Source organism: Hippopotamus amphibius, chromosome 1, assembly GCF_030028045.1.
Source record: "Hippopotamus amphibius kiboko isolate mHipAmp2 chromosome 1, mHipAmp2.hap2, whole genome shotgun sequence".
Taxonomy (NCBI): domain Eukaryota; kingdom Metazoa; phylum Chordata; class Mammalia; order Artiodactyla; family Hippopotamidae; genus Hippopotamus; species Hippopotamus amphibius.
In genome coordinates, this window is record NC_080186.1 from 9,686,634 (window position 1) to 9,709,615 (window position 22,982).

Consider the following 22,982-nt stretch of genomic DNA (forward strand, 5'->3'; position numbering starts at 1 on the left):
AGCAACGCCAGGATGCACCCTTGGACTTCGGAGCTCTCCTTTCCAGCTGTGCTATGTTGCATGCGTCACTTTCTCCTCTGCACGGGCCCTGTCCTAGATCCAGGCCCTCACCCGAGTCTGTGACTCACCTGGCTGGACCAATGCCTGCAGAACACAGGGAGGTGGTGAGGGCAGGTTGTGATGAATAAGTGGAGGAGGTATCCTGGCTCCCAACTGAGTCCTAAACAGCCTGTCCTGAGCACAGCCTCCTCTCGGCCTCTCCCGTGGTGGAAACAGCAAGATGTTGGTGTCACTGCTGCTCCTGGTCCTTGCCACAGCCTGTGTGATCTCCGTGGGGGTCGGGCTGTGGGTCGTCGGCCACCACTTCCTCACTGCAGAGATCCCTGCAGCCATCGGCCACCCCGTGAAACTGCGGGCCTGCCATTGCATCTCCCAGCTGTTGACGACGTGGGTGAGTTTTGTGCTTTCTTTGTTCCCCCCCTTCTGAGGACTAAGGAGGGAGGTGGAAAAACATGCACCAGAACCTTCTAGGTGAATTAACAGTTGTATCGCGGCAGTGGAGGCTGATAGCATAGTATCAAACCTCAATAATTTCCATTGGGAAACACGGTTCTTTTTTTTGGTAAGATGGTTCTTAAACTTTTCCTGGTGTTTCTCAAGCTGGACTGGGCTAAGAGCCACACATTCAAAAAATGATTCATTTTCTCAGGTAACGGAGAAATTCCACCCTGCCTCCTGTTTTATTTTCTTCACGGCACCCACCACTGCGCGAAGCCGTGAAGGTAGGGAAAATCTTCACAGGGACCTCATTAATACCTACCTGCTCCCTAGAACCAGCCAACAACAAAGTAAAGAAATGTAGCAGCGGAGAAAATTAGTGCAGAGGAGGGAAACTATAGAATGTGACTCTTTAGAAAAATATTTTGTTGCTTTTGAGAGATGGAAAACTGTTTCTGTAATACAGTCAGATACTGCTTGTTGTTGCTGGTATGTAATTTAATCAAATACTTGTAAGTAGATCATGGTCAGGATGGGGTAAATGTTCCCTGTAAGGAGTTGCTGTACTTTTCCAGAGGGCTGTTGGAAATTGAATATAGAAAATACGTTTCTTAAGTCTCTTACTTCATGAAAAGTGATTGCAAGCACCTGTTCTCATTGCAGACCTTGATGAAGAACCCAGGGGCCAGTTTTCTAACCTGCAGGGTCAGCTTTTACAAGATGGGATGGTTCAGTCCTATGGTTTTCCTGGTCTTGACTCTCATAGTCTACACTCCAGGTTTCCAAATACAGAGACTCAGTGTCCTCATCTGCAAAATCAGGGAAACTAATAGACCCAACTTCATAGCATTTGGTGGGGATGCAATGAGTTAATCTGTCCAGAGTGGGCTTTACATGCCTGGCACAGAATAAGCTGTCCATAAATATTAGCCTTCTTGCTAGTTTTTGATTTGCTTTTTTCTACAAAGTTGTGTTTTTTAATTTCTAAGTGTCATCCTCCCTTTCTAGCTCTGAGGATCAGTGATGGGTGAGAGAAATAAAGTCCCAGATAGAGTCGGCCCGCAGGGAGTTTGGACACTTGTGGCAGTGAGGGGTGGGGAGGCAGCAATAAATAAGCAAACTCACTATAAATAAACCAAATGACAGAGTGGCAAGTGCTGTGAGGAGAGTAAAACAGGGCAGTAGAGTAGAGTAGGGCTTCTTAATCTGGGGTTCCTAGAAATGCCCAAGGGTAACAGAGTGCAAGGAGTCCATGAATTTGGATGGAGTGGAAATTGCCCCATTTTCACTAACCTCTAATGCAAATGTAGTATTATTTCCTTCCATTATGCACGAAGAGGACAAACCACCGCTGGGATAGCAGAATCCTCGACTTTGTCACCGAGAGCAATCATGGATATTTTCAGAGCATATTACAGCTACTGCAGAGATTGCAAAAAAATTGCATATGTGCTTCATTCCTTTGAAATTATGATAGTACTAGATCAGCCACTAGATCTCCTATTTAGTGTGCAAATAAGGAAGCACATAGGTATATTATCACAGCATGCATTTACTCGAATATTTTGATAACCATATTTCAGTAAAATGTAAGAATCCCATGTATTTTATTTTATGTATTCAAAAGTATTCTGTGAAAAGGTCCATGAGCTTCACTAAAAGCCAAAATGGCCTTGGTACAGAAGGAGTGAGGAACCATGGGAAAGAGAGTGCTGGGGGTGAGGATGGGGAGCCCACATTACTTGTGTAATTTTTTTTTATCATGCAAACTTATAGACATAACCCAAAGGAGACAGAGTAATATGGAGAAGCCCCAGGCACGGAACCCACAGCATTCGTGATTAGTAGCTCCTGGCCAATCTCATTTCATCTGTGCGCCCACATTTCCCCTCATTCCCATTTTCTCACCAATGCATCCTAGGCATCATATTATTTTATCTAAAAATATTTCTGTAGGTATCTTTACAAAATTAGAACTGTTCCCCCCCAACTCTTAAAAAAAAACATAACCACAATGCAGTTATCATGTCTTAAAAATAGCAGCAAATGCTCAGGATGGCCGTGATGACTGCGGTGGTCCCCAGGGCCTTCCTGGGAAGAGACGCCACACTCAGGCTGAGGTGGGAGGTGTTCCAGGTTAGAGGGACCCTTGAGGGGTGGCCAGAAACCTGGTTTGTGGGGCTGGGTGTCCGGTGTCTGGGGAGAGAGGATTGAGAGGGGCTGTTGCTGGCTGCAGCGTGGGCCTGGGTGGGGGTGGATTTTCTGCAGGTGCGATGGGGGCACAGCAGGGGACTTGCAGGGCTGTGGTCCATCTGCCCTCGGCACACGCTGAAACACTCCCCGCCCCATTTCCTCTTCTCTCACCAACAGGGGACGATTTTTGAGAAAATGAGAATCTGCTCTATGCAGTTTCTCCGTTTCATTCACGATCTGGCGCCACTAAAGAAGGATTCAGATGTGGTGGTCAAGGACCTCTGGTACGGGATGATCCCCGTGAAGCTGTACCAGCCCAAGGCGTCCTCAAGCAACCCCAGGCCTGGCATCGTGTTCTACCACGGCGGTGGGGGCATTGTAGGGAGCTTGAGTAAGAACCCTTCCCTCAGACCCCCTGCATGGAAAGTGATCATCTCAGAGCAGAAATGGGTGGACACCCACCTTCCAGAGGAGGTGGCACTGCTGTCATCTCCCCTGGGTCTCAAAGCCATTATTATGACCAGGGAACACCAGGACAGTTAGCAGGGCCCAGCTCATTCAGGTGGCTAAGATATGGAATGCACTGATCACTTTCTGGAAGTAAGGATATTATATATATACAATCTCCTTATATATTTATTGATCTATCTATCTATCATCTCTATCTATCTCTATCTATCATCTATCTATCTATCTATCTATCTATCTATCTATCTATCATCTATCTATCTCCTTATATTTCTTTCTCTATAGAGAGAGGGAGAGAGAGAGGGAGTACATAGGTATATATATGCATGTGTATATGTATCTATGTATGTGTCTGTGTGTGTATATATGTCTCTGTGTGTGTGTATATATGTATATATGTATACAATTTACGTAACATAAAATTCATCAAACTCTACAGTTCAGTGCCATTTAGTACATTCAAGTGTTGTGTGACCACCACCTCTATTTAGTTAGAAATAAGGATTAAAAAAAAATTAAACACACAATTGTGTTTCATAATAGGTATTGATTAAAACAAATTCTGGTACAGACAGACACGAGGACCAAAGAGTTGAGAAAAATTAATGAGGGAAAAAATGCAAAATTGAGACCATGTTATTGTTTTAATTTTTTCCACTGTGAATTAGGGATAATAATAATAATAATAAAAGCACACCTTTATATAGTGCTTTCTAATCTGTGGAATGCCAGGGTCCCTTTGGGGTAGCCTTTGAGAATAAGAAATTTAATGCAACCATGGTTTTGATTTGGTCTGCATTATCAATGATAATGATAGCCAATATTTATTGGTTGATATTTGTTAATATTAATATTTACATGCCAGATATTGTGGAAGCTGTGTATATACATGATCTCATCTAAGCCCCCAACAGCCCTATCACTGTCATTATCCCCATTTTACAGAAGAGGAAATCAAGCCTCAGGGAGGTGAAGGGACTTGCCCCCTACTACTTCAGGTCAAGCTAAAAGGAGGCAAATTTGGAATTTGAACTAGGGTCTAAATCTAGAGCTCACCCACTGAACCACTGTGCTCCATGGCCAGATGGGTTCTCAGATGCTGTGAATGAATTGTAGAATTGATGGGGTTGGGGGTGGGGTGGGGTAAGTCTTAGAGAAAGTTGTTGAGACAGTGCCACAGAGAAGAGAGAGTGAGAAGGTAGAGAGGAAGGCTACTGACAGCTAGAGGACAGTCTGCAAAACCTTGTTAGAGTCAACCCAGGCACTCGGTCCATTGTGGTTATCTGCGAGAAGGGGCAGCTGGGGATGGCTGGCAAAGGAAGCCCAGCAGCCTTCCTAGCTTGAATGTTTCAAACCTTTCTTTCATTTTCTAGAAACTCACCATGGCTTATGCTGTCATTTGTGCAAGGAGAGTGACTCAGTGGTTCTAGCAGTTGGGTGAGTAAGGGGAGAGGAGGGTGGGGGGATGGGGAGGTGCTGGGGAGAATGGGGAGGTGCTGCGATTCCAGGAGCACTGGGGCAGTGATGGAAAGGGAGGCAGGAATCTGCAGCAGGCTGGGGGTGGAGGGACACCAGGATCAGGGGATGGGCTGTGAGAAGCCAGTGAGCAGGAGGGCAAGGAAGAGAGAGAGGAAGGGAGAGAAAGGGAGAGGTAGAGATGGAGCACTGCTTCTTGTGAGTGGCCCTTAGCTATGTTTAAAGGATGGCTTTTGGGCACTGCATCATCTGGAAACTGGATGGGGCAAGTGTGGGTGGTCTTCCTGAAGCAGATCAGGTACAGAGCTTCACAACCGGTGCACGTCTGGGTGGAACACTCTTCACTGAGCAGAACAGCCCTGCACATTCCGAACACTTAGCACCTCCCTCCACTAAATGCCCACAGTGCCCTGTGCTGTAACCAGGAAAACTTCAAACACTGCCGCCTCATTGCCAAATGCTCCAGAGAAGGAGGTCCACCCTGGTGAGAGCCACCAAAGGAAGAAGGAAAAATTAAAAAGCCACTCTCTCTCCTAAACAATATGGGAGAGTCACCACACAACCTGGGACCTCGAAGGGGCAGGGGAGGCCTGGGCCAGTCCCTCACGGAGTTTCCACATCAGGCAAACGGGACACATATGAAAAACGGTCACTATAGTGGTGTGGGCTCACCCTCCTGCCCTGCTGCCTGATGCATCATCACCCAGGGCCAGGGTGGTTCCTCCTGATCAAGTTCTTCCTGAAGTTTCATTTAAATGCAACATGCCATAAAGAAATATCCACTGCCAATGTCTTGGTGGGGATACAGACAGTGGAGTAAGTAAAAATTATAGGAGTCAGTCCTAGATAAGAGAGAGATACCTGGAGACATTCCTCACTTTACAATTCTTGGCTCCAAAGTCATTTCTGCAGTAGGATGGAAATCTTAACCTGGTTCTTGGCCTCTATACACCATACCATCCTGGTTGTGCTGAACCAAGAGATCATCAGTAGAATATGCTAGCAAATCCCTGCAAGAAAGTTATTTTATGACTCAAGGGAGAAGGCGTTTTGGAGTTGAAAGCATTGTTGTCCTAGCATGAACCTAGGGTAGCTTAGAACAGGGAACATCAGAATAGAAATGGCCGGCAGGAAGTTTATTGTATCCAGAGAGTATTTCCTTTTTAAAAAAAAAAATTAAATTAAAAAAAAGGAAAAAAAGGGAGAAGACACAAATCAACAGAATTAGAAATGAAAAAGGAGAAGTAACAACGGACACCGCAGAAATACAAAATATCATGAGAGACTACTATAAGCAACTATATGCCAATAAATTGGATAACCTGGAAGAAATGGATACATTCTTAGAAAAGGACAATCTTCCAAGACTGAACCAGGAAGAAATAGAAAATGTGAACAGACCAATCACAAGCATGGAAATTGAGACTGTGATTAACAATCTCCCAACAAACAAAAGCCCAGGGCCAGATGGCTTCACAGGCGAATTCTATCAAACATTTAGAGAAGAGCTAACACCTATCCTTCTCAAACTCTTCCAAGATATACTAGAAGGAGAAACACTCCCAAACTCATTCTACAAGGCCACCATCACCCTGATACCAAAACCAGGCAAAGATGTCACACAAAAAAGAAAATGACAGGCCAATATCACTGATGAATATAGATGCAAAAATCCTCAACAAAATACTAGCTAACAGAATCCAACAGCATATTAAAAAGGTCATACACCATGATCTAGTGGAGTTTATCCCTGGAATGCAAAGATTCTTCAATATATGCAAATCAATGTGATACATCATATCAACAAGTTGAAGGATAAAAACCATATCATCATCTCATTAGATGAGGAAAAAGCTTTTGACAAAGTTCAATATCCATTTATGATAAAAACTCTCCAGAAAATGGGCATAGAAGGAAATTACCTCAACATAATAAAAGCCATATATGACAAACCAATAGCCAACATTGTTCTAAATGGTGAAAAACTGAAAGCATTCTGGCTAAGAACAGAAACAAGAAAAGGGTGCCCACTCTCACCATTATTATTCAACATAGTTGTGGAAGTTTTAGGCACAGCAATCAGAGAAGGAAATGAAATAAAAGGAGTCCAAATTGGAAAAGAAGAAGTAAAATGGTCACTCTTTGCAGATGACATGATATTATACATAGAAAACCCTAAAGACTCTACCAGAAAACTGCTAGCACTAATCGATGAATTTAGCAAAGTAGCAGGATACAAAGTTAATGCACAGAAATCTCTTGCATTCCTATACGCTAACAATGACAAAGCAGAAAGAGAAATTAAGAAAACTCTCCCATTTACCACTGCAACACAAAGAATAAAATACCTAGGAATAAACCTGCCTAAGGAGGCAAAAGACCTGTATGCAGAAAACTCTAAGACACTGATGAAAGAAATCAAAGATGATACAAACAGATGGAGAGACATACCATGTACTTGGATTGGAAGAATCTACATTGTGAAAATGACTGTACTACCCAAAGCAATTTACAGATTCAATGCAATCCCTATCAAATTGCCAATGGCATTTTTCACAGAACTAGAACAAGAAATCTTATGATTTGTATGGAAACGCAAAAGACCCTGAATAGCCAAAGCAATCTTGAGAAGGAAAGACGGAGTTGGTGGAATTAGGCTTCCTGACCTCAAATTATACTACAAGGCCACAGTGATCAAGACTGTATGGTACTGGCACAAAAATAGAAAGGAAGATTAATGGAGCAGAATAGACAACTCAGAGGTAAACCCAAGCACATATGGGGACCTTATCTTTGACAAAGGAGGCAAGAATATACAATGGAAAAAAGACAGCCTCTTCAAGAAGTGGTGCTGGGAAAATTGGACAGCAACATGTAAAAGAATGAAATTAGAACATTTCCTAACACCATACACAAAAATGAACTCCAAATGGATTAAAGACCTACATGTAAGCCCAGACACTATAAAACTCCTAGAGGAAAACATAGGCAGAATACTCTATGACATACATCCAAGCAACATCCTTTTTGACCCACCTCCTAGAATCATGGAAATAAAATCAAGAATAAACAAATGGGACCTAATGAAACAAAAGCTTTTGCACAGCAAAAGAAACCATAAACAAGACAAGAAGACAACCCTCAGAATGGGAGAAAATATTTGCCAATGAAGCAACAGACAAAGGATTTTTTTATTTTTTTTTATTTTTGGGGGTACACCAGGTTCAATCAACTGTTTTTATACACATATCCCCATATTCCCTCCCTTCCTTGACGCCCCCCCCCTCGAGTCCCCCCCACCCTCCCTGCCCCGGTCCTCTAAGGCATCTTCCATCCTTGAGTTGGGCTCCCTTTGTTATACAACAACTTCCCACTGACTATTTTACAGTTGGTAGTATATATATGTCTGTGCTACTCTCTCGCTTCTTCTCAGTTTCCCCTTCACCCCCCGCCCCCTCCCATACCTCGAGTTCTCCAGTCCATTCTCTGTATCTGCTTCCTTGTTCTTGTCACTGAGTTCATCAGTACCATTTTTAGATTCCGTATATGTGAGTTAGCATACAATATTTGTCCTTCTCTTTCTGACTTACTTCACTCTGTATGACAGATTGTAGTTCTATCCACCTCATTACATATAGCTCCATCTCATCCCTTTTTATAGCTGAGTAATATTCCATTGTATATATATGCCACATCTTCTGTATCCATTCATTTGTTGATGGGCATTTAGGTTGCTTCCATGTCCTGGCTATTGTAAAGAGTGCTGCAATAAACATTATGGTACAAGTTTCTTTTGGGATTATGGTTTTCTTTGGGTATATGCCCAGGAGTGGGATTACTGGATCATATGGTAGTTCTATTTGTAGTTTTTTAAGGAACCTCCAAACTGTTTTCCATAGTGGCTGTACCAACTTACAGTCCCACCAACAGTGCAGGAGAGTTCCCTTTTCTCCACACCCTCTCCAACATTTGTTGTTTCCAGACTTTGTGATGATGGCCATTCTGATTGGTGTGAGGTGATACCTCATTGTGGCTTTGACTTGCATTTCTCTGATGATGAGTGATGTTGAGCATCTTTTCATGTGTTTGTTGGCCATCTGTATGTCTTCTTTGGAGAAATGTCTATTTAGGTCTTCTGCCCATTTGTGGATTGGGTTATTTGCTTTTTTGGTATGAAGCTGCATGAGCTGCTTGTATATTTTGGAGGTTAATCCTTTGTCCGTTGTTTCATAGGCAATTATTTTTTCCCATTCTGAGGGTTGCCTTTTAGTCTTGTTTATGGTTTCTTTTGCTGTGCAAAAGCTTTTAAGTTTCATGAGGTCCCATTCGTTTATTCTTGATTTTATTTCCATGATTCTAGGAGGTGGGTCAAAAAGGATGTTGCTTTGATGTATGTCAAAGAGTGTTCTGCCTATGTTTTCCTCTAGGAGTTTGATAGTGTCTGGCCTTACATGTAGGTCTTTAATCCATTTGCAGTTTATTTTTGTGTATGGTGTTAGGAAGTGTTCTAATTTCATTCTTTTACATGTTGCTGTCCAATTTTCCCAGCACCACTTCTTGAAGAGGCTGTCTTTTTTCCATTGTATACTCGTGCCTCCTTTGTCAAAGATAAGGTACCCATATGTGTTTGGGCTTACTTCTGAGTTCTCTATTCTATTCCATTGATCTTCCTTTCTATTTTTGTGCCAGTACCATACTGTCTTGATCACTGTGGCCTTGTAGTATAGTTTGAAGTCAGGAAGCCTGATTCCACCAATTCCATTTTTCCTTCTCAAGATTGCTTTGGCTATTCGGGGTCTTTTGCGTTTCCATACAAATTGTAAGATTTCTTGCTCTAGTTCTGTGAAAAATGCCATTGGTAATTTGATAGGGATTGCATTGAATCTGTAAATTGCTTTGGGTCGTACAGTCATTTTCACGATGTTGATTCTTCCAATCCAGGAACATGGTATGTCCCTCCATCTGTTTGTGTCATCTTTGATTTCTTTCATCAATGTCTTAAAGTTTTCTGCATACAGATCTTTTGCCTCCTTAGGCAGGTTTATTCCTAGGTATTTGATTCTTTTTGTTGCAATGGTGAATGGGAGAGTTTCCTTAATTTCTCTTTCTGCTCTTCCGTTGTTAGTGTATAGGAATGCAAGAGATTTCTGTGCATTAATTTTGTATCCTGCTACTTTACTAAACTCATCGATTAGTGCTAGCAGTTTTCTGGTAGAGTCTTTAGGGTTTTCTATATATAATATCATGTCATCTGCAAAGAGTGACCATTTTACTTCTTCTTTTCCAATTTGGATTCCTTTAATTTCTTTTTCTTCTCTGATTGCTGTGGCTAACACTTCCAAAACTATGTTGAATAACAGTGGTGAGAGTGGACACCCTTGTCTTGTTCCTGTTCTTAGAGGGAATTCTTCCAGTTTTTCTCCATTGAGAACAATGTTGGCTTTTGGTTTGTCATATATGGCTTTTATTATGTTGAGGTAATTTCCTTCTATGCCCATTTTCTGGAGAGCTTTTATCATAAATGGATGTTGAACTTTGTCAAAAGCTTTTTCTGCATCTATTGAAATGATCATATGGTTTTTATCCTTCAATTTGTTGATATGATGTATCACGTTGATTGATTTGCATATATTGAAGAATCCTTGCATTCCAGGGATAAACCCCACTTGATCGTGGTGTATGATTTTTTTAATGTGCTGTTGCAGTCTGTTAGCTAGTATTTTGTTGAGGATTTTTGCATCTATATTCATCAGTGATATTGGTCTGTAGTTTTCTTTCTTTGTGACATCTTTGCCTGGTTTTGGTATCAGGGTGATGGTAGCCTCGTAGAATGAGTTTGGGAGTGCTCCGCCTTCTGCAATATTTTGGAAGAGTTTGAGAAGGATAGGTGTTAACTCTTCTCGAAATGATTGATAGAATTCGCCTGTAAATCCATCTGGTCCTGGGCTTTTGTGTGTTCGGAGATTTTTAATCACTGCCTCAATTTCTGTACTTGTGATTGGTCTGTTCATGGTTTCTATTTCTTCCTGGTTCAGTCTCGGATTATTGTATTTTTCTAAGAATGTATCCATTTCTTCCAGGTTATCCAATTGATTGGCATATAGTTGCTTGTAGTAGTCTCTCATGATCTTTTGTATTTCTGAGGTGTCCGTTGTGACTTCTCCTTTTTCATTTCTAATTCTGTTGATTTGCATCTTCTCCCTTTTTTTCTTGATGAGTCTGGCTAATGGTTTATCAATTTTGTTAATCTTCTCAAAGAACCAGCTTTTAGTTTTATTTATTTTTCTTATGGTTTCTTTCCTTTCTTTTTCATTTATTTCTGCTCTAATATTTATGATTTCTTTCCTTCTGCTCCCTTTGGGGTTTCTTTGTTCTTCTTTCTCTAGTTGTTTGAGGTGTAAGGTTAGGTTGTTTATTCGATCATTTTCTTGTTTCTTAAGGTAGGACTGTATTGCTATAAACTTCCCTCTTAGAACTGCTTTTGCTGTGTCCCATAGGTTTTGGGTTGTTGTGTTTTTGTTGTCATTTGTTTCTAGATATTTTTTGATTTCCTCTTTGATTTCTTTAGTGATTCCTTGGTTGTTTAGGAGTGAACTGTTTAGCCTCCATGTGTTTGTATTTTTTGCAGTTTTTTTCCTGTAATTGATATCTAGTCTCATGGCATTGTGGTCTGAGAAGATGCTTGATATGATTTCAATTTTCTTGAATTTGCTGAGGTTTGATTTGTGACCCAAGATGTGATCTATCCTGGAAAATGTTCCATGTGCACTTGAGAAGAAAGTGTAGTCTGTCGTTTTTGGATGGAATGTCCTATAAACATCAATTAAGTCAAGATGCTCTAATGTGTCATTTAAAGCTTGTGTGTCTTTATTTATTTTCTGTTTGGATGATCTGTCCATTGATGTAAGTGGGGTGTTCAAGTCTCCCACTATTATTGTGTTACTGTCGATGTCCCCTTTTATAGCTGTTAGCATTTGCCTTATGTATTGAGGTGCTCCTATATTGGGGGCATAGATATTTACCATTGTGATATGTTCTTCTTGGATGGATCCCTTGATCATTATGTAGTGCCCTTCCTTGTCTCTTTTAATAGTCTTTACTTTCAGGTCTAATTTGTCTGATATGAGTATTGCTACTCCAGCTTTCTTTTGACTTCCATTTGCATGGAATATCTTTTTCCAACCCTTCACTTTCAGTCTATATGTATCCCTTAGTCTGAAGTGGGTTTCTTGTAGGCAGCATATAGAAGGGTCTTGTTTTTGTATCCATTCAGCCAGTCTGTGTCTTTTGGTTGGAGCATTTAATCCATTTACATTTAAAGTGATTATTGACATGTGTGTTCCAATTACCATTTTCTTAATTGTTTTGGGTTTGTATTTGTAGGTGTTTTCCTTTCCTTGTGTTTCCTACTTAGAGAAGTTCCTTTAGCACTTGTTGTAAGGCTGGTTGGGTGGTGCTGAATTCTCTTAACTTTTGCTTGTCTGGAAAGCTTTTGATTTCTCCCTCAAATCTGAATGAGATTCTTGCTGGGTAGAGTATTCTTGGCTGTAGGTTTCTCTCTTTCAGGACTTTCAGTATATCCTGCCATTCCCTTCTGGCCTGCAGAGTTTCTGTAGAAAGGTCAGCTGTTATCCTGATGGGTTTTCTCTTATATGTTGTTTGTTGCTTTTCTCTTGCTGCTTTTAATATTTTTTCTTTGTGTTTAATTGTCGTTAGTTTGATTAATATGTGTCTTGGTGTATTTCTCCTTGGGTTTATTCTGTATGGGACTCTCTGTGCTTCTTGGACTTGGTTCATTATTTCCTTTCCCATGTTGGGGAAGTTTTCCACTAGAACCTCTTCAAAGATTTTCTCAGACCCTTTCTTGTTTTCTTCTTCTTCTGGGATGCCTATAATTCGAATGTTGGTACGTTTAAGGTTATCACTGAGGTCTCTGAGGCTGTCTTCTAGTCTTTTTATTTTTTTTTCTTTTTCCTGCTCTGTGGCATTTATTTCTTCCATTCTATCTTCCAACTCACTTATTCGTTCTTCTGCCTCAGTCATTCTGCTGGTTATAGCATCTAGAGTATTTTTAATTTCAGTTATTTTGTTATCCATTGCTGTTTGTTTTTCTGAGTTCTTATGAACTGTTTCTTGTACTTTCTCTATTTTGTTATCGAGATTTTGTATCATTTTAACTATCATTAGTCTAAATTCTTTTTCAGGCATTTTTCCTATTTCCTCCTCATTTATTTGGTCTTGTGGGTTTTTTTCCTGCTCCTTTGCCTGCATGGGGTTTCTTTGTTTCCTCATGGTTGTCCAAGCTTTTGGGGTTGCTTGTCCTGGTGATAGAGGTGTTTATAGAAGACTGTCCAAGCCTCAGACTAATGTCCAAGTATTGGATTAAATGAATATTCAGTCTAGGAAACACATACATGTATAAGACACACAATTATTGAATCCGTTAGGACATAAGGCTCTAGAAAGACCTGACAGAACCCCAGTGTGCTATCAGATATTCAAAGAGAAACCCAGCAGAAATTGACAACTGAAACAGAACAAATCAGAGACAAAAGCAAAAGCAAACAAACAACAAATAACACCCGACACATACAAACATCAATCCAGGGAGATTTTGTAAGCTAGGATCAAATATAGAAATGAGCTGGAGTACCACCAGAGAGAATGGAGATTCTCAGAATGTAATTAGACAACTGTACTAAGAACTAAGATAAAGACAAAAACCTAATATTAATACCAAGGCAGTGCATCATCTGGAGAATAGAGCAAGGAGTCTGAGCAGACCAATAGTGTTGCTTATAAGTATGTTAATATAAAATACACTTAAAATGGCTGGAAGAAAGGGGAACAGAAGAGCGTAATGTGGTTGGAAATATGCAAAGAAAAAGAAAGGAATAGAAGTGTATAAAAGAAAGGGATGAAAGGAAAGTATGAAAGATATTTTCTCCGTACTACCAAAAACTTAGCTAGATATAGAAGTATATAAAAAGGTAAAAAAAAAAAAAAAAAAAAGAATAAAAAATATCCTTAAAAAATTATGTTGTAAAACTTGTAGATCCCTTAAGGCTAAGATCGTATTTAGTAAATCAAAAAAAAAAAAAAAAAAAAAAAAAAAAAAAAAAAGAGAGAGAAAGAAAAGGAAAAAAAAAAAAAATCCAGAACTGATCCCGGAATGGACCAGTTCAATAGGTATTGATACTACTGTTTCTGTTTCCTTAGCGTCTCAGCTGTAAGTGTCCTTCTCCTTGCCTTGGGTTTTTTTTTTTTTTTTTTTTTTTGCGTTATTCTGTGACCAGCAGAGGTTCCTTTATTGTTCGTCTGTAAGCCTTGGTGTGTGGGGAGGGAGAGGGTACAATAGTGGCTCCTTCTCCTGGGAGTGAGTGAGCAGTGGTGCACTGATGTTTCAGTCAGGCTTGGAGGTGCCTGTTGCAGCGGGACGCTGGTGGCTCAGGCGTACACCGAAAGTCTTAGAGTTGGGCCTCTCTTGGGGTTTTTTCTTTTTGATGCTGGTTTTTTTTTTTTTTTTTTTTCTCGGCAGCCTCCCTGCTGCTGGCGTTGCAAGGAGTTTTAATCTAGTCCCGCCCGAGTGCCTGAGGGTGCTTGTTATCCCCGAGCTCCTTAGGTGGCCCGCAGGGCGTCTCTCCACTGCCTGTTGCCGAGGTGCCGAAAGAGAGGAGAGGCTACGCCCGCGGCTCCTCCCCCCCGCCCGGGAGCCTGCAGCCTCCAGCCGCCATCATGGCCGGGCAGCTCTCAGGGACCGGCACTCCTCTCCGTGGACCTCCTCCCTCCTGTCCTCTCGGTCCGTCACCCTACCGGCAACAATGTTTCTCCCCCTGAACCAGCTCTCCGGTTCCCACGCTCCCGCTCCTGGACCCTCCGTTCAGCCGCGGATCGATGTCTGGGTCCGGGAACGCTGAGCTGCGCTGCGGCCCCTCCGTATGTTTCTCACTCCCTCCCGTCTGCCACAGCTCCGCCGCTTCACCCTCTTTGAGCCCTCGTAGATGTCTCCCTACCGGCTATCTCGGGCTCCCCGCAGCCCTTTCTGGTGCCCGAGGCCGTCTGCTGGTGTTCAGCTGGTTCTCTGTGGGAATGACTGCGTCCTTCCGTGCATTCCCAATGCATCTGTGGAGAGGGATGCACTCCACGTCTCTCTACTTCACCGCCATCTTTTTCTCTCCAGACAAAGGATTAATCTCCAAAATATACAAGCAGCTCATGCAGCTTAATACAAAAAAAGCAAATAACCCAATCCACAAATGTGCGGAAGACCTCAATAGACATTTCTCCAAAGAAGACATACAGATGGCCAACAAACACATGAAAAAATGCTCAACATAACTAATCATCAGAGAAATGCAAGTCAAAGCCACAATGAGGTATCATCTCACACCAATCAGAATGGCCATCATCAAAACATCTAGAAACAATAACTGTTGGAGAGGATGTGGAGAAAAGGGAACTCTCCTGCACTGTTGGTGGGAATGTAAGTTGGTACAGCCACTATGGAAAACAATTTGGAGGTTCCTTAAAAAACTGAAAATAGAACCAGCATGCGATCCAGTAATCCCACTACTGGGCATATACCCAGAGAAAACCACAATCCAAAAAGAAACATGCACCATAATGTTTATTGCAGCACTATTTACAATAGCCAGGATATGGAAGCAACCTAAATGCCTATCAACAGATGAATGGATAAAGAAGATGTAGCACATATATACAATGGAATATTACTCAGCCATAAAAAGGAATGAAATTGAGCTATATGTAATGAGGTGGATAGACCTAGAGTCTGTCATACAGAGTGAAGTAAGCCAGAAAGAGAAAAACAAATATTGTATGTTAACTCATATATATGGAATCTAAAAAAATGATACTGAAGAACCCAGTGACCGGGCAAGAATAAAGATGCAGATGTAGAGAACAGAATTGAGGACACGGGGTTGGGGGACGGGGGGTGAAGGGGAAGCTGGGACGAAGTGAAAGAGTAGCATAGACATATATACACTACCAACTGTAAAATAGATAGCTAGTGGGAAGTTGCTGCATAACAAAGGGAGATCAACTTGATGATGTGTGATGCCTTAGAGAGCCAGGACATGGAGTGTGGGATGGAGTAGTGGGAGGGAAGGGATATGGGGATATATGTATAAATACAGCTGATTCACTTTGGTGTACCTCAAAAACTGGTACAAGAGTGTAAAGCAATTATATTCCAATAATGAGCTTAAAAAAAAAATGTAAGGCCAGCATTCAAAATGGTGAAATTTCTTGCCAACCCCAGATATCTGGAATCTCTTGAAAGATGAGACTGTCTAGCACTGCCAAGCTGGCGTAGCTGCATGGCAGCCACCTGAACATCAAGCCATGGTCTGGAGTGGGCATCACTGATCTGGGGGAACTGTATGTTAGCTGCTGGCCCCTCTGGCCTTTAAGTCTTCAAGATCCTCCCACAAAACTTGGGAGCATGGCAGGATTACTTAGAACCTATACCCAAGCAAGTCTTATAAAAGAATAAAAACAGGAACTTCCCTGATGGTGCAGTGGTTAAGAATTTGCCTACCAATGCAGGGGACAAGGGTTCGATCCCTGGTCCAAGAAGATCCCACATGCTGTGGAGCAACTAATCCCATGTGCCACAACTGCTGAGCCCGTGTGCTGCAACTACTGAAGCCCAAGAGCCTAGAGCCTGTGCTGTGCAACAACAGAAGCTACTGCACTGAGAAGCTCAAGCACCACAACAAAGAGTAGCCCCTGCTCACCGAGCACAGCAGCAAAGAAAAAAAAAGAAGAAAAACAGGTGTGAGTCTGGGAAGCACCACCAGGTAGGTTCAGAAAGCTGGGGATGCTTCCCTGGTGGCACAGCAGTTAAGAATCTGCCTGCCAATGCAGGGGACACGGGTTTGATCTCTGGTCCAGGAAGATCCCACATGCTGCAGAGCAACTAAGTCCATGAGCCACAACTAATGACCCTGTGCTCTAGAGCCCATGAGCTGCAACTATTGAGCCTGTTTGCCACAACTATTGAAACCCGCATGCCTAGAGCCAGTGCTCTGCAGCAGGAGAAGCCACAGCAATGAGAAGCCCATGCACCACAATGAAGAGTAGCCCCCACTCACTGCAACTAGAGAAAGCCCGTGTGCAGCAATGAAGATCCAATGCAGCCAATCAATCAATCAATCAATCAATCAATAAGAAAGCCTGGGATCATGTCAGCAATAGCTAAGTTCTCGAGGAATAGGTGGATGACTGACAGGGCTCTTGTGGTCACAGACTGTCCCCCTAGTTGGCATTGAGACAGTGGGAATAGCAGCTAGCGCTTTCTGAGCCTGAGTGCCTGGCACTGACGTCTTTATGTCTGTCACCTCATTTAAGCTTTCTACCTTAACTTCACCTGCTCAGGCTTCAGAAAAGGAAGTTAATGGGAGAAATCTGGCGTGAAGGATGTTAGACAGGAGCTTTTGGCTCTGTGGGGTTGGTGAGCGTAAACTGTGCTCCTTACTTCCTTTTCAGATACCGCCAGATGCCCCTGCATAGGTTTCCGGTGATAGTAAGAGACTGCATAGTGGCTACCAACCACTTCTTGAAGTCCTTGAGTACATATGGGGTGGATCCAGCCCAGGTTGTGGTCTGTGGTGACAGTGTGGGTGGGGGCCTGGCAATGATAGTTTATCAAAACCTTGTGGACAGTTCCGATCTCCCCAAGATCCGTGCCCAGATCCTGATCTACCCTGCTGTCCAAGCCCTGGATTTCCAGCCCCCTTCCTATCAGCAGAACAAGAATGTTCCACTGCTCAGCCGGAATATGTTCTTCTACTGTTGGTGTGCTTACCTGGACATCAGCCCCTCCTGGAAGAGCACCGTATTGAAAGGCACCCAAATTGCCTGCTGAAGTCTGGGAAAAGTACAGAAAGTGGTTGGGTGCAGAAAACATCCCAGAGAAGTTTAAGAAGAGAGGCTACCTGCCAACGCCCCGTGAACCCCTGAATGAGGCTGCCTATCTGGAGACAAACATCATTCTAGATTTGATGACCTCGCCCCTGATTGCAGACGATGAAGTAGTGTCTCGGCTCCCCGAAGCTTGCATCGTGAGCTGTGAGTATGATATTCTCCGGGACCATTCGCTGTTGTATAAGAAGAGGCTGGAGGACCTGGGAGTCCCAGTGACTTGGCACCATATGGCGGATGGTTTTCACAGGGTGTTGATCACCCTTGACATGGGCTGCTTGTACTTCCCCTGCTCCACGAGGATTATGAATGCTGTGGTCCATTTTATGATAGAGTTGTAACCATCTTTCCTTCCTGTTGCAGTTGCAAGAGTGTGGATTCTGCCCTCATCTGGTTCCCATCGGGGGTCCCTGTTGTTTACGTAGGTGATGCTGAGTAGGGCTGGGGAGAGTGTCGAGGTTGCCATCTCCTCTTGCTCTAGGTTCTAGAATCCTAGAATGCATGTTTCTGATATCTAATAGGAGAGCAGTGGAAGAGACAGGTTTGGGGGGAGGGTGGGGCTCTGTCCATGATCACTTTTGGGAAGAATTGAGCTGATATTCTTCAGTGACCATTTGCAAGGGTGAATGAGCATGTAAAGAAGACTGCACATAGCTTCCCTGAGGGAGAGTTCAGGCTTCCCAGGCTGATCCAGGCTGTGGGCAACAGAAGTGTCTACCTGGCTGGGGCTTGGAATAACCCAGGAGCATCATGACAGTTTCATGGGCTTCTTCCAATCTGGCTCAGAGGGTAGAGCTCTGATGTCCTAGTGCTAGGTGGAGGTGGAGAAACTGGGTTTTACCCTCCTCTTCTGGGTACATGGTAACATTTTCCTGCTGTTCCTCCGCCTCTGAGCCCAGAGTCTTAACTGCCTGGGCTGGAAGAGTGAAGACGGATTGGGTAGGTTACCATGATGGTTGACACTTAGTGGCAGATGAAGACAGACAGGAGCCGCCTGACTGGGGTAGCTCTGGAGCTCTTAGGGTCAAAGTCAGGCTTCCAACCGAGGGCCCAGAAGCAACATTTTATGTGTTCAAGGAGTGGAGTCCAGAGGGAAGCTGAATCCTGAATTGGAGACCCATGAAGACAAAGTCTGACCAAACTCAACCATGTCCACAGTGGGAATCAGAGGGCCCAAAGAACTGAAGATGTGTTAGTGAGAACTATGTCTGTTTTAAGACACAGAACCAACTCAAACTAACCTAAATCAAAGAGAGAATGTATTGGCTAATGTAGCTAAAAATTCCAGGGACAAATCAGGCATGGTTTGATCCAGGAATTCAAATGGTGTCACCAGCTGCCTTCTATTCTTTTCTCTAGTCTATGCTCTTTTGTGTGAACTTCACCTTCCCCTTTTTATAGTGTAGCCCTGAGTACCTCCTTGCTTGTTTTCTCCCAGAGTCAAGTCCATTATTATGTATGAACTTGTCTAATTCTCAGCAGTCCCAGCAGAAATCACATTGCAACTCAATGGCCCTCTTGGCTTTCTGAGTGGTGTATCCAGTTGTTAAAACCAAGAGAATGGAATGTTAGGACGGACCAGCCCCAAGTCCCATGCCATCCCAGGAGGGGAGGGTGGGGTCAACTCCACCTGGTGCTTGGTGGGCATGGGGGACAGAGGGAGCACTTCCTCACATTAACACTTACTCTTCTATAGAAGCTAAATTGAAGTCTGAGTCAAGATCCTTGGAAGGGGCAAGAGATGTCAAGGACCACTGGGCAAGCTGACCACCTGCCACTTAGGAATAAAAATTCCTTTCAAAGGGATGGCCCAGGCTCTCAAGCTGGCCCCACCTTGTCTCCAGGAGGCTCTGCTCCTGGTTGGACAGTGGCCTTTATAGGCCAAGATCCAAGTCTACTGCACAAAAGACTCCATGTTTGCCCTTACCTTGCTTTCAGTTGAATGTTCGTGCTGAAACATTGGGCAAAGAGGAATCCCATTGGATGGCTTCTTGGTCCATTCACAGTAGGAAGACCGGCTTTGTTATAGAACTAGGAGCCACTCACTGAAAGCACATAGTTTGGTGGCCACTCAGCTGTTGGGGAGCATTGTTCCTTCTGAGACAGGCCTCTGAGTTGAGTCTGGGTAGGCTCCCCTCCTGGATTGCAGTCTTGGTCCACCCCTGCCTCTGGAGACAGGTGGAGGGACATGAACTGACCTTCTGCTCATGGAATATTGGGTGATCAGCTCTTCTCCAGTGGGGTGGTGAGGCGTGGATGAGCCACAGGAGGACAGTGCCCAGTGCAGACGAGTGGGTTACACTTTAGGGTCTGGAAGAACCACTAGGTGGGCTCATTTCTGAGTGGGCTGCTTCCTTCTGCAGGTCATGGGACAGATAAAGCACTTTCACCCTCAATGGCCGGTTGGGTTGATCTGGGGACCCAGTGCTCCTCTCTTCCCTTTTACTGATTCATTGCTATCCTTCCTGCAACCCGTTCATGAGGTTCAGGGAATGGACAAAGGATGGGAATGAATGTTCACCGAGAGCCAACTGCATGGTAAGCTCCATGCTGGGCTGTTTAAATCTGCCACCTGGTTGTGATGAGAAAGAGCTATGCCGGGTTGCTGCTGAGGCGTTTCACAGTATGACAGTTCTGCTCACATCAGAGTCGGGACATTTCGCTAAAGACCTGAGCTTAGGATTCCCACCACCAGTTCCCACTGTGCTTTGCCCTGGTCACCTTTCAAAATAACCACCTACAGTTGAGCCCATGAAAAGTTAGTGACCTCCACCCCAATCACCTTCGAAGGAACAGGTGCTTGCGCGCTGCCCTGCTCTCCATCTCCTGCTCGCTCACGACCTAGAACAGAAGACTGCCCTCCCCCCTGCTCATTGCAATCCCCTGCATTTCTGGGATCTGTAAATAATAAAGCCTGTGACTTTACCTCCTTTGTGTGAGTGTACTGAAACTGCACCTTCAGTTGAAAAGACCCTTGGGTTTTCACTCCCCCAGAGTGGGAATTCGGATGCGGGGGTGGGGTGGCTCCCTGCTGACCCTGTGTGTGTGGCTTGTGCCCCCTCCCTCATCATCTGCACGGTCATAATTTAATACACCAGCTACATCACCCCCTCCACCTCCTGCCGTGTGTGCCTCACATGAATTCTGCAAAGTGGGTATTCTTAAGCCCATTTTACAGATGAGAAAACTGAGGTCCAGAGACATTAATAACAACACTCATTTCCTGACTCTTTCCAGTCAGGCTCAAAGCCAGCTGATTCAGTAGTTTACCCAAGGCCGTCTAGTTGGCCAGGCACCAAGCATCTCGACCCTGGTCTGTCTGACAACAAACCCTTTCTGCTGAGCCCCATGGCCCATCAGCTCTTTTCTTTCCTATCATTCAGAGTTAAAAAGAGAGACACCATAATCCAAAAAGAAACATGTACCGCAATGTTCATTACAGCACTGTTTACAATAGCCAGGACGTGGAAGCAACCTAAATGCCTATCAACAGATGAATGGATAAAGAAGATGTGGCACATATATACAATGGAATATTACTCAGCCATAAAAAGGAATGGAATTGAGTTATTTGTAGTGAGGTGGATGGACCTAGAGTCTGTCATAATAGAGTGAAGTAAGCCAGAAAGAGAAAAACAAATACCATATGCTAACTCATATATATGGAATCTAAAAAAATGGTACTGATGAATCCAGTGACAGGGCAAGAATAAAGATGCAGATGTAGAGAACAGAATTGAGGACACGGGGTGGGGGGTGATGGGGAAGCTGGGACGAAGTGAAAGAGTAGCATTGACATATACGCACTACCAACTGTAAAATAGATAGCTAGTGGGAAGCTGCGGCATAAAACAGGGAGATCAACTTGATGATGGGTGACGACTTAGAGGGGTGGGATAGGGAAGGTGGGAGGGAGTCGAGGGAGGGAGGGGATATGGGGACATATGTATAAATACAGCTGATTCACTTTGTTGTACAGCAAAAACTGGCACAACAGTGTAAAGCAATTATATTCCAATAAAGAGCTAAAAAAAAAGAAAGAGAGAGAGACAGAGACACGACTAAGCTACGTAGCTACATAACTAACTTTATGTGAATCATTTCCCATCCAGCTGGTGTCAGCCTCTCTCTGATCTGAGGTTGATAGCATCGTCTTTTTGCAGTTATGTTTTTTTCTTTTTTTAATTCCTTGACTGTAGCTTTCTCTGTCTGAATGGCTTTGGAATTGGTAACTATATCCCACTCCAGGAATGCACAGCTGATGTGCCCCAATAATAAGGCTCAGGGGAGATGGACACCCCATACCTTTAAGCCCAGACGCTCTGGGAGTGTTTTCTCAGTAACTTCCCAGGACTTGCTGGAAAGATTTGCCAGTTAGCTGGGGGCAAGTGCTGGGGGGAAGTAGTTGGATTGTAACCACCAATCCCAAGAAGCAAAAAGAAAATTGATTGGCTTGGCAACAGGTCGAGTGGGATGAAGTTGGTCTGTATTTTAAAGGGAGTTTTTCTTTTTTCTTTTTTGCAAGTAGTTTCTATCATCTTTCTTAGTTTCTTCCTTTTTTTAAAAGATCTTTTATTGAGATATAATTGACATACAATAAACTGCATATATTTAAAGTGTACAATTTTGATATTTTTTTCTTATTAGTAATGTATATATGGCAATCCCAATCTCCCAATTCATCCCACCCTCTCCCCCCAGCCTTCCCCACATGGTGTCCATATGTTTGTTCTCTACATCTGTCTCTATTTCTGCCTTGCAAACTGGTTGATCTGTACCATTTTTCTGTATTCTACATATATGCGTTAATATACGATATTTTTCTCTTTCTGACTTACTTCACTCTGTATAACAGACTCTAGGTCCATCCATATCTCTACAGACGTCCCAATTTTGTTCCTTTTTGTGGCTGAGATATATACCATTGCATATATGTACCACATCTTCTTTATCCATTCCTCTGTTGATGGATATTTAGGTCGCTTCCATGATCTGGCTATTGTAAATAGTGTTGCAATAAACAGTGGGGTGCACGTGCCTTTTTGAATTATGGTTTTCTCTGGGTATATGCCCAGTAGTGGGATTGCTGGGTCATATGGTAATTCTATTTTTATTTTTTCAAGGAATCTCCGTACTGTTGTCCATAGTGGTTGTATCAATTTACATTCCCACCAACAGTGCAAGAGGATTCCCTTTTCTCCACACCCTTTCCAGCATTTACTGTTTGTAGATTTTCCGATGATGCCCATTTTAACTGGTGTGAAGTGATACCTAATTGTAGTTTTGATTTGCATTTTTCTAATAATTAGTGATGTTGAGCCGCTTTTCATGTGCCTCTTGGCTATCTGTATGTTTTCTTTGGAAAAATGCCTATTTAGGTCTTCTGCTCATATTTTCGA

The 22,982-nt window shown here is 43.2% G+C and overlaps 1 protein-coding gene across 1 annotated transcript; it reads left to right on the plus strand.

Annotated features, from left to right (window-relative positions):
• The first annotated feature begins 280 nt into the window (after positions 1–280).
• AADACL3 (arylacetamide deacetylase like 3) lies at positions 281–17,924 on the plus strand. Its single transcript, XM_057696570.1, is given in 5 exon segments — positions 281–451; positions 2,869–3,082; positions 4,533–4,596; positions 17,149–17,515; positions 17,517–17,924. Coding segments are annotated over 5 exon segments (1,224 nt in total).
• The last annotated feature ends 5,058 nt before the right edge of the window (positions 17,925–22,982 follow it).